Source organism: Protopterus annectens, chromosome 4.part1, assembly GCF_019279795.1.
Source record: "Protopterus annectens isolate FY-2018-M chromosome 4.part1, PAN1.0, whole genome shotgun sequence".
NCBI lineage: Eukaryota > Metazoa > Chordata > Ceratodontiformes > Protopteridae > Protopterus > Protopterus annectens.
Genome location: NC_056734.1, coordinates 108,682,445 through 108,695,500, shown reverse-complemented (window position 1 = coordinate 108,695,500; position 13,056 = coordinate 108,682,445). Strand labels below are relative to the sequence as shown.

The following is a 13,056-nucleotide window of genomic DNA, read 5'->3' as shown; positions in this document are numbered from 1 at the left end:
GTCATGTGTTGTTCTTTTTTTTGTTTACCTAGAAAATCAAAACCAAGTGGGTTTTTTTGGGCCTTTTTGTTTCGGAATACATGCTACAAACAAACCAGTGGGGTGGCCATGGGCACGAGTTGTGCCAACAGTTATGTTAATTTAGTGATGGCTGCGTTTGAAACTAAACATATTCTAGGCAATGAGAACATTAGGTTCTTCAAAAGATTTGTGGATGATTTGTTTTTTTTTTACATGACATGGGTCTGTTGAGTCCCTCTATGAATTCCATCAGAAGCTCAACAATATTGGAACTTTTTTAAAGTTTACTATGAATTGTTCATCTGAAATGATTGATTATTTAGATGTAAATGTGTATAAACAACAAGGGATGATAGGCACTAAAGTCTATCGCAAACCGTGCTGTAGGCCTGCATATTTGCATAGAGAAAGTATGCACAGTCCACACATCTTCCAGAATATTATCAAGGGGCAAGTCATGCGATTGTCTAGATTGTCTAGTACGGAGCAATTGTTTAATAATGAATTGAAGCAACTTGAAGAAGTATTGGTCAGCCGTGGATATTATCCTGGTGAAATTCGTAAGGTTTACTCTAATATGGATAGCCTTCGAGCCGGTAGAGCCAAACCTTTCTTTTTTGACTATAAAAAAGATAAAATAGACAGAAGTTTCAAACCTAGACATGAGTCTTTTATAATACCTTACAGCCACAATGTAACATCAGTTACACAGGCGGTGATAGAAAATTGGAATATCTTGACCGCTGATGATATATTGTTGGCGCTTCCCCCAGATTTGTGTTTGGCAATATGAAATGTCTGAAGCAAATTCTTTGTCATAGCTATACAAGTTCTCCTACCAGTTTTCCATTTGCTACTGGGTTTGAGAGAACTAGCAGATGTGGAGAATGTTCTCAATGTTGTTTCATAGATGAGTCCCATTATTTTAAGCATCCAGATATGGCCAGGCTCTGGGACCTTAGGGTGGATACCACTTGTAACAGTAGACACGTGGTATACGTTGCACATTGTGTGCAATGCTTTGGTTTCTACGTGGGAAAGACCAGCAGGTCTTTGAGGGAGCGTGTTAGAGATCATAATTATTGTTTGGCCAGAAAGGATGAATGTAGTGCTCTGGCCAAACAAATCCTGAAGTGTATTTTTTTCCTTTGTAGACTTAACTGAATCAACATAAGCACTCCTTTCTTCTCACAAATTTCCTCAAGTAATGAAATGCAGTCTTTATAACAGCATCTAAGAAAATCAAATGAAGGACTACTTCCCTCATTTTTTTTGTCTGTGGAAATTCCTTAATTCAATATAAGCCCCCCTTACCAGTCACAAAAATGACAAACACATTCAGTAACAGTTCTATGTACACTCTATTCCCAGTATGAACAGTACATTTTCTTTATCTCCATTCTGTAGAGTTCTTTACAACCAATTACTTCCACTCTCAAGTAAAACTTATAGAACAGTGACAACTGACCACCACAGTTACAATCAACAATAACGTACAGTTGTGTAAGCTGAACTGGCCAAAACAGTAGATGCCTGAAGGATCACTTTGGCAATAGCCTTAGCTATACGGGTTATATCTTGCCAAGAATAGAACAGACAGCTAGCTTCCAAAGCATCAGGGCACCTTCCATGTGCTACAACTGTCAAGCAGTTCAAGCTGAGCTCACAAAAAGACAAGCTGGGGTGCAAAGCCCTTCAAGGGCTTTCCTGCCAGCAGACTGAGTGAGGCTAAGCCTTGAAAGGTCAATGCTAGGAACAAAATAAATAAATGTCCACACTCCAGTATAAAAAAAAAACACCAAAAAAAGAAGGGGGAGGAGTGGCTACTGTGGTAGTAATCATTCGAACATATCAAGTCAATAAATGACACATTTGAGTTTAAGACTTCTTTCCTTCAGTAAACACACACTTAACTCAAATCCTATTATTGAAGCAACCTTCTGATTTTATAAGAACGATATTTAAAATGTGTTCCTATTTTTAAGCCTTTGTGATTTTTTGAATTAAGAGGTTGAGAGGTATACAAACCTTGTAACTGCTGCTGCCGCCGCCACCACCAGTGGTCCATCTCTCACACACACTCTTGCGTGTGTACGTACACACACACACACAGACACACACACACACACTTCAGAAAATGCATGGTAACACAAATCCTGTTATTGAAGCACCTTTGTAATTTTATAACAGCAATATTTAAAATATATTTCTATTTTTGAGCCTTGAGCACGCAGACAGAAAAATGCACACACACTTTCTTTTGTGTTTCTTTTAATTCACTAAACAGCAAAAGCGCTGCTTAGTGAGTGTAAAATAATGCCTCAATCGATCTCTCACTTTCATGCATGCATACACAAACCAAATGTTCTTGTTTTTATTTTACATTCAGTAAACAGCAAAAGTACTGCTTAGTGAGCGTACAATAATGGTGGCCGTTATGCTACTTTCAGTCCAAGCTTCACAGCAGCTTAATATGCTGCCATTATGCAGCGGACTCGTTTTTCAGTGAGCATCACCCATAGATTAACAACCTACTACATAACGTTTGTTCTCCATTCAGCTTGTTGATATATAGGTCACCCATTCTCTCTAAAAGAAAACAACACACTGCCTGGCCCCCTCTACGAAAGTCTATTAATTCTCGATAATGTCCACCATGAAGGAAATTACTGCCCTTAGAAAAAGGGCTAGTAAGACATTTTGCATTTATACATATTTTAATACATTTCTGAGGTTTAAAAAAAATAGCTCCATCTACTGTTTCAAGGTTGAAGTGAGTAAGATATAAAATTGTTGATGAAGGAATTATTTTATACCCAAAACACAAATTATGTACTTAGTAATGTCCACACATGTATACACATTCTACATGTACATACATACACACACACGAGAAAAATGTACCTACAAGTTACAGGAATGTTTTGACTGTGCACCCCACAGATGTTTGGATTGTGATTAGTTGAGTAAGTACATAAATACTACGCACATAACACACTTTAACTTATTTTTGTTAGATACATACAGTGCAAACTATTACAACTATCCCTTACACACACCAACACGTAACCACTTTGACTGTGTGCACCTCAGACATCCAACTGTTAGTAAATGAATGAAACAATACTTAAAAAATAAGCACCATAATATAGTACTGTAGTTGCTCTAATCAAAAATACAGTACACACCCACACACATATATAGCTACCTTGCTGGCAGTAGAGACCAGATGGTCAGATATTCAAAAGAGTATACTAGGCTGATGACCACAAGGGCCTTTTTATGCGTAGCCATGCACCCTAAACCTCAAACAAGTTCTGGTAGAGACCAGATGGTCAGACATTCATGAGAGTATACTAGGCTGATGACCACAAGGGCCTTTTTAAGCCTAGCAATGCACCCTAAACCTCAAACAAGTTCTGGTACCTTATATGCCAGGCATAAATCTCACCAACAGCCTGAAGACACAGAACACATGGGTCTACTTCAGAAAATGCTGACTCCCAAAATACTGAAGGATGGAACTTGCCCCTTCTCCACTGCTGTGCGATCTTGGAATTGGTATATATAATTAGCAGGGGGTGTGAGGGAGGCACAGCCCCCATATGAGGGGTGCAGGGGGCTTTCCCCATGCATTAAACACGTTTTCAGTGTTTTGGGATTCAGTCTTTAGGTCTTTCAGTATTTTGGGAGTCAGTCTTTTGGTTTGTCAGTCTTCTGAAGTTGACCCCTGCGCCTTGTATTCTTTTCCTCTGTGGACGTTACAATTGTTGGATGTGCCTGGTTAGGTATACCAAAGGGAGCACTGTATTCAATAACAGGTATGATGAATGCTGAATACAGTGGACTAATGACCTCCTTGGACCAGACACCATAGCTTTGTTTATAAGCCGCACAACATAGAAAGATTTCCTCTACTAGTGTAGATATGAGACGGTCAAAGGCTAGATTATTGTCTGCACATCCCCAAGTCCCTAACTACTAGGTTGACTCTTTGGGGTGTGTTATCAATAGGATAGTAGGGATGGAGGACTTCCTGAAGGATACAGTTATGCATTTCTTGCCATTAAGTTTTAGTCTGTGGCTCTGACACAAGTTATTAGTCTGTGTCCAGCCCTTCCTGGAGAACATTAGGAGCAGTCACAGAATCCACCACCAAGACTAATTTGCAATCATCTGCAAATTTAGTCATCCAGAGGCCAGACATTGGAAGTGACTTCAGATAAGAAAATATCAAGTAGAAGTGGTCCCAGGACCAATCCCTGAGGGACTCCACTTGTGAATGGCCTCTTTGTAGAGGTGGACTCCCTAATTCTAACTTCCTGGGTCCTGTCTGTGAGCCAGCTGGCTAACGTCTGAGTGACACAAGGGTTTATACCTAACCTCTTGAGTTTGTCAGCAATGTCCAAATGGGGTACTGTGTCAACTGACTTGGCCAGGTCAAGGTAAGCAATATTAACAGTTGTGCCCTCCTCCACTGCTCTGGTGACCTTCTCAAAGAAGCCCAGCAGGTGGAGTAGGTATGACCCACCCCTGACAAAAACTAAACTGGGTTGGATCCAGTGTTTAGAGGCTTCCTAAAGTCATTACTGATAGAAATGCCATGGAAACTTTCCATCAAATAGCAGCTAGTCTAAATGTGTGGAAGGCATAGCCTCGCTCTGCCAGTGTGTTCTCCACATCTTTAAAGCAAGTCTCAGTGACTGCACAGATGTCCAGCACTCGAAGATAGGTTGCAAGAAGTGGAGTTTCTTGTTTACACTCCTAGCATTGTGTGCAGTAATAGCTTTAAATGTTCTTAGTTCTCATTTGCTAAGTACTTTCAGTTTGGCACTGCCTAAAAGTGACACTATGGGGGAGGGCATTTTAGCTAATATTTGCAAGCCTAGACGGCAGAGATGCAGATCATCCTTGGCAAAGTAGCATGGTCTGCTGACAAATACTGCACCCCCTTAGAACAACACCAGAAACTAAACCAATTATTAAAAGTCAGTCATCTTCTGTTCATATTGTGGCATCATCCTTGGAGAAGGTAAAACTCTGCTCATTGCTAGGCTCACACCAGCCTGGAACACATATTCTGAAAACTCTATGATGTCTTTCTTCAAATTGTTTATGAAGGTGTGTCTCAGGTCATCTATACCCACTTGGACTATGACTGAGTCGTACTGATATTTGCGGTCCAATGATTCTAGTGCATTTGTAATGTGGCGAATCCTGGCCCCCAATAAGCAACTGACCTCGCCTTTCTCCTTAATCAGCCTCGTAAAGACAGAACAGTATGTCTCACAACGCAGTCTCCAATGACCAGAATACTGGACTGTGCGCTAGCTTGCCTTACAACCTTAAAAGTAGAGGCTCCATGAGATGTGGCTGTATGTGCTGACGTGGGCGTTTTGAAAAAGTGCAATCAAGGCTGCTGAGGCTGTTATGTGCACTTCATCTAGGAGGTCTTTGGGGTTTAAGAAAGGTTACATTTAAGTGCCTCAATATATGTGGGGCTATGTATCTGCTTTGAACTGTAAGCGATGGGACTGTATTACTGACAGCCTGACTGACATTAGGAGTGCTTTTATGCGACAGCTTTGCTTCCAGTGACATTGTGTCAATCTCTCTCTCACATACCTTACCAGTTTGACAATTAGATGGTATCAGTAAACATGAGGGAATTTCTACATTGCTTCAGTGCGCTCATATCTGCCAAGCTGGTAAGGAAGCTAGTGAGAATTTCATCTCTATGGCAACAGACCCTTTTTATTGATTAGACAGTTATGGTGAAACCGCTTTGTCAACTGTATAAAGCTCAGATGCTCTAGTGTGATCACATGTATGAATTTAATATGTAAAAGGGAGGCACCGTAAATATATTTAGGCTGGCAATTCTTAAATGCACAAGTTACACACAAAGTCTTGTAACAGCTGCAGTTACTAGTGGTTGCTCACCCACTGCTACTCTAACAATGGCTCATGGCTACATTTAACATTTCAGTCTTAAGCGTATGAGTACCAAAGTTATCCCCCCTTACTACTTTCAATGACTACATACTTAAAGTGCTCTCCAAGACCAAAAACGCCTCTTCATTGTGTTCTGACAACATACAAAGTGGTCTTATAAACAAACAGCGTCAAGTAGGCCCTTGCTGATCCCCTCCTTAAGTTTTTCAAACTAGGTCTTGCCACAGGTTATGTTTCCAAATAATGAAGTATTGTGGTGGTGATGTCTCTTCAGAAGGGTGGTCTCGCCACTGACAAACAACCGCAAACCCACTAGCCTTACTAATCTTGTCTGCAAAGCCATGGAAAGTGGCATCACTAACCTTATAAACTAGGAAATTAAGAAGTGAATCAGGCCTGACCTGCAATAACTCGGATTTGTCAAAGGCAGGTCATGCCTCCGCAACCTTGTAAATGTCTCTGAAAAGGACAAACAGGCCGTGCACAATGGTCACACTATTAATGCTGGCTACCTGAATCTGACAAAAGCTAATGAGGTTTAGGGAGGCCATAAACTTTTACATCTCTCTTGGGGAGACCCTTCAGAAGATATTTGTCCTTACTTGGCATGACAGAGGTGCATATCTATTGAAATTCTCTCTCCCAAGTACAAATCTATTTTCTAGAATAGGCAAGGTATTTACCCCACAGTAACACAAAAGCAAGCACCCACACAGAGATATAGCTGTCCTACAGTAGAGGATTTTAGGAACCTTTTACAGAGTATCTGTACAGCAACGTGGCCAGACAATGAGGGTAGAACAAAAACGGAATATGCATTGGAAGCTCCACTTTCCCAGATGACTCTGCAGTTCAGGCTCCTGAATTTAATTTTACTTCTGGCTAAAGTTAAGTGGTGGAAATCTACCCGTCCACACACACATTCCAAGATCTCTCAGTTTTAATGAATGATCTTTCATAACTAGAATTTTACCGAGATGCAAGTGCCAAAAAAAAAAAAAAAAAAAAAAAAAAAAAAAAAAAACTAAAAAAGACAAATGACCCTTATGGGTTGGATTTTATTAGGGATATGTTTAAAGCTCACAAGCATTTGTAAATAATAAACCTGTGCATTTTATTATTCTACCATTACAGCAATATACATGTTTTTAATTTCTACTGTATTTGAACAGCAGTTTTGTTTGAATGTTCTCTTGAGGAATACCTTGCATAAACTACTAAAATGTTGTTGCAATAAGATTGCCTTTAATGCAAACAAAAGACTGCTCAACTTTTTTGGTCAGCAATTTAAAACACTCAGTCTTCATGGTTTGGGCACAGTTAAAGGAGACAAGACCTACAACTGCAAATAAACAACTACATGACTACTAGCTAGCAGTTGTGACTAGTAGGTCTGTGATTCCTTGAAACCATGGTCAAGAACATGTAAAACTCCATTTCCAAGGAGGAAAAAAGGGAAGACTGTGTCTGTATACACCCTGTGGGGAAGGGGGTTAGAGTCAAAGACTAGTTTAAAAAAAAAATACTAGTTTCTTTGCTTCCTGATGAGTTCTCACCTGAAGAATGGGGTACTGGACAACAAAGATGTCCCTAACACCAGAAGTCTGTTACAAGACAGAACCACCATCTCCTCAAAAAATATTTTCACTAAGGAAGGGAGAAATACAGCTTCGACAACTAGATAAGGACAGGCATAGGTAACTCCATGTTAAATCTTTCAAAACAGCACAAACCATGATACAGAGAAGCCACATTCATCAGGCAAGATACATAAGTGAAGAAGGGTTTGTTTTCAATGTCCCGGAGAAATCAGCCTAATAAAATGACATACACAAATATTCTCCATTCACAATTAGTACGGTAAAATAAAACAGTTCTTGAAACATTTTCAAATACAAAAGTCCAAATCCCATTTTAAACGAGAAGCTAACTATCCTTCAAAATCTAAAGGAATGGTGTAGGAACCATAACAAATTACTCAAAATTAAGAACATGGTCAATTAAGGAACAGGGGTATTACATGGCTAGGCTTAAGCCCCTAGGGCCATTAGCCTAGTAAACTCCTATGAATTTACAATGTGCGGCAAGACAGCCCATTATCAAAACCCTAAACACTAACATTCACTTACAATCATAGGAGATTACTAGGCTATTGACCCCAAGGTTATTTCAAGCCTTGCTGTTTTGTAATATCATAAAAATGTTAGTTAATACCCAAAATTGCATTAAGTAATGGCTGCCCATGTCCAGGAGGTTTGTGGGTGCTACCCCCGTAAGAATTTATTGTGTTCCAGCTACTTGTCCAGGTTCCTCTTTAACAGTGTCATACAGGTGCTCTATTTCACATGAATAGGTAACCTATTCAAAGTCGCAGCAGTTGCTAGGAGATGTATCTGTCCCTCCAGCATGTCCTATTTAAGTCGCAGGCCATATTTAGGTCACTGGAAGAGGTAGCCCTAGTCCCTTCTGATTTATGGATATGTAACAAGCTCGTTAGGTTTGGGTCCGAGATTGTTCTGTAAGCCAGGCACAAGTCTTCCCTAAGAAGTATGTACCATACAGAGCATAGTGACAGGGACTTTAGTCGGTTTGTGTAAGGCACATGCTGTAGTCCCTTGATCTTCTTTGTTATAAAACTTCTGAAGTCTCTCCAGATGCTGTAGGTGCTTTGTACCGTACATGCCGAATGGGGCGTTATACTCAATTATGGGCTGGATTAGTACCAAGTAACAGAAATTATGACCTCTTTTGCTCTTGAGGCGATGCCTTTCCTAATCAAATGTCTGGCAGAAAGCCTTCCTTACTACAGTAGACACACGGTGGTCGAACGTCCAGGTTGCAGTCATCTTGTGATCCCAGGTCCCTTACCGCCGTGGGTACTTGAGGTATTATTGCTAATTTGACAGTGTGAAGGGAATGATGATGCATTTCTCTGCATTCTGTTTGGGACTGTGACTAAACCATCAGTCAGTCGCCATGAGACCCTCCTGGAGTATACGGACATCATTTGGGGATTCAATTAATTGCACCCAGTTTGCAGTTGTCTGTAAACTTGGTCAACCACAACACCCTAGTTTTGACCTGGACATCCGAGAAGTATATATCAAACAGTAGGGGGCCCAGACTGACCCCTGTGGCACTCCACAGGCAACAGGTTTGCTGTCTGATGTGAAGCCACCCACTATGACAGTGGGTGTCTGGTTTGTGAGCCGCTGGCAATCCATCTTAGGACAAAGGAGTTTACATTCAGTTTGCTAACTGTAGCAGTAATGCCCAAGTGTGGGATTGCATTGAAAGCCTTTGCCAATTCAAAGCATGCTTTGTACATGGACTTGCCCTTGTCAATAGCTCTAGTCACATTTTCACAGAAACCTACCAGATTTAACAGGCAGGATCTGCCTTAACAATGCCGAATTGAATAGGATCAAGGATCTGGAGATTGCCTACGTCTTTTATTTAAGAGGTCCACAATGATATGTTCCATGGCCTTACAGATTAGGCTGTTCATGCTTATGGTTTAAGAGGTCCACAATGATATGTTCCATGGCCTTACAGATTAGGCTGTTCATGCTTATGGGTAATTCCCCTGGTCTGTTTCCAGGCCACTTTTGTAGAGACAGTAACTCTTAATGCTCTCCATTCCACAAGAACAAAACCTGTGGTTAGACTATAACTGAAAAAGGTACTTAATGGCGATGCTAGTTCATGTTTTAGCCTGGGATACCCTCTGGTGGGGTCAGTGTGTGTTTGATACAATTGGTCACTAGTTCTGCACATGCTAGGGCACAGCTCTCAACCAATCAGGAACAAATTTCAACAGAATCTGGGACAAATCCAGGAAAAAATCAGGGACACTTAAAATATTAGTTCTGTTAATCTGAGGCATTAACAGAATAAGAGAACGTGAATTAATATGCATTTCCTGAAGGAACAGAAGTCTGTAACTCTTAACCATTGTCACTATTTAAGTATAATTCAGCACCTTTCCCCCAAAAGGCACTAGTGTTGGCTGGGATTAAGAGGCACAGAGCTAACATTGGAGTTAAAATCAGGAACAGTCTAGAGGTATGGAGTCCTACCTTTTAGGCTATCTACGTATCTGTAAAAGGCCTTATGGTTATCATTGGCTGTGCTTGCCAGGGATAAACTTGCTTTAATTATCTGGGAAATCCAGTTAAGCAAGGCCCATTAATAGTGAAAGCCAAAAATAAAACCCTCCAACAACTAATAATAAAACAGAAAAATTATGTGCTCGACACATCGTAAGACCATCAGGTATAGGCTGCACACACTTATCAAACAGACGACATAAACATATCAACACGATTAAATCACTCTGTTCGGACACACAATATCCATCAGGAAGCGGAATTTTTGTTAAACAGACAAAAATATATCGAGCAGACAAGAGATGCCATGATCACAGAAGACACTATAGCATGCTCCTCTCCGATTACACAATTAACTTCACGAAACATAAACTGTATTTACCGGTACTTGCAAAGAAAATTCCACTTTTCCATACCTCGACCTACACTCGACGCCATGTTTGACCCTTTCAAGTTAGACTTCCGGGTCAATACGTTTTTTTTCCTCTCTCCCAGTAGAATAACTTGTTGGTTAGTAAACAAACGCTGACAAAACTTACTGAAAAAATATGATAGGTTGGGGAAGACTATGCGTTGATGGTAACTGGTTGTGGTTTGATGGCGGTATTATTCGGTGTTTAAAGATCTTTTAGATTGTATAACATTGTAAAATGATTATGTTAACATTTAAAATATATGGCCCTTCTTGAATAATGTTTATATTGTGGTGTAATACCACCATCCGAGTTCATATAAGTTTAGGCGATAATTATCGTATTGATCAGTAATACGGTAGTCTTAGCTACGTGTGATATGCCCTGCCAAGGACATAATGGCTTAACAGTTTCCAAATCTTAACGTCCCATGCGCCTGAGCTGATCTGATGCTATTTCCATGCCCCTTCAACTAAAAGCTTTACTGCCGCTAAAGGCTATTCTTCTGTTATGCTTTTGAAGATTGATGGTCGGATGGTGCGTTTTACTGGGTATATAACTTTACTTTGGGGATTAAAACTTCAAGTATTTTTTTCGCTTTCAAGAATATTGTTTTAAAGTTAGGAGTCGGTGTTTTAATAGCTTGTCAACGAGACTGCATTGCACTTTTAAACAAGAGCACACTTTTTAATCAGTTACCTGCACCCAGTTCCCTGCCTAAACGGCATTGATACAGGCCCCCATTAAGTTTTTAACCAAACTGACCGACTGCATACCTCTCAACTGTCCAGATTCTTGCAAAATGTCCAGGTTTTGGTCCGTTTCTTGTAGTACACTTTTAAGTTTACCTATGTACCTACAGCCCATACTGCTTTTGATTTTCCTTGCAGAAGTGGTGGTCCTTTTCACCAATCTGTACTAGATTAGTAGTATAACATTTGTGGTTATTATGTAAATACTGCACCACACTGATCTGGAATTAACTTAGCTTAGTTTTCCTGTTTTCTTTTTAGCAGCTGGCTTAATCCAGTTTTTCTGACTCTCAACCTTGCATTACTTTGCATCTATCCCTTCCCCCACTTTGAACCTGCACACCTCCCCTCCCACTCCTGTTTAATTACAGAGGTATCAAAAAGCCTGATGTAGAAAGGCACCATGACTTAGCTTTTCTACCTTGCTTCATAGGAATCCCCAGTAGTGTGCTTGCATGTAAGTAGCCCATTGCCCCCTAGGTGGCTCCATACTATTAGTGCATCCAAGTGCCCCACCTACCCACTAGGTGGCTCCATACTATTAGCTTTAGAGTCTAAATCCCTTTACCTCTTTTTCATCGAATCTCCCTAATGCAGTTCTTAGTCATCTCTTTATTATTGTTCTCTCTCACACTGTGGTCCCAGTATAACCATACAAATATTTCCTGATATCACTCTGCTATAATCCCACTTCTGTCTTCCTACACTTATTACCACCTTGCCACTCCCCCATCTGACATTGCGCCAACTCATCAGAATCAGTCATTAACCAATCATTCACAGGACTCAGCCCTATTACTCAAACTCTCTCCGGTCTCACTATATGCTAATTATAAACACACCAACTCTATTTTAAACAAGCATTACTCATATCCCTACAATGCCTCCACATACTTTTAATAAATCTTCAAACTCTAATCCTATTTACCACCTAATACCCCCACTTATAATTCTCTATCTTCTCACAGCCTATGAATACCAACACCTCCCTGGCACCCACTACCCTAGAACCAAAACCAGTACTACTAATCAGCCACATAAGTCTAACCAACCACTACCCACCTCTCCTCAAACTCTTATTTATTTATTTATTTATTTTTGTTGACCGGGAGTGTCCGACTGGACATAGGTCCATTTTCAGCGGAGGCCCAGGGAGAAAAGCTCCACAGTTAAAATAAACAGACAGTAGTTACATTGGATTACATAGCGATTAACAATTTACATAGCAATTACTTACAACATATTTACAGATGAAGACCATAGTACATCAGTAGACAACTAGAATCTTTATCTGTGAAGTACATAACAGACATTAACAAATGTTACAAGAAGAAGTTCCTGCTGTATAAGAAGTACTGGCTTATGAGCATCTGAGCTTGCTATAATCAATCTTCTAATGCAAAAACTCAACATCCCATTCGTGCTTTATATATTAATCCTAGAACTAAATATTACCACAAACTCTTATTAAAACTCCAGAAACTTGCTATTAGATTACTACCTAACCTTATAGTGGATGGTGACATCCACCCTAACCCAAGCCCAACCCCACCTGTTACTATCAGCCCCACAAATAAAACCCATACTAGCCTATGAAACTCAAATAATGCCCCAACTCACTCCTAGTGTGTCACCTAAACATTAGAAGTATAACCAAAATTCACTACTTACATGCCCTCCTACATGTCCACTCCCCTGATATACTATGCCTTACCGAGACCTGGCTCAAGCCTACTACCATTGATAATGAGATTATACCCCCAGGGTACAAAATATTAAAACTTGATCACATCTCTAAGAAAGGAG

General features: G+C 40.2%; 1 protein-coding gene across 1 annotated transcript in view; it reads right to left on the bottom strand.

Annotated features, from left to right (window-relative positions):
• The window catches only part of PARL (presenilin associated rhomboid like), a 1,565,180-nt gene extending 1,554,622 nt beyond the window's left edge, over positions 1 to 10,558 (bottom strand). Inside the window, exon 1 of the mRNA XM_044070014.1 lies at positions 10,468 to 10,558. Coding sequence (XP_043925949.1) covers positions 10,468 to 10,523 — 56 coding nt within the window. The 5' untranslated portion in view covers positions 10,524 to 10,558. The remainder of the gene's footprint in view (positions 1 to 10,467) is intronic.
• Positions 10,559 to 13,056: the final 2,498 nt, after the last annotated feature.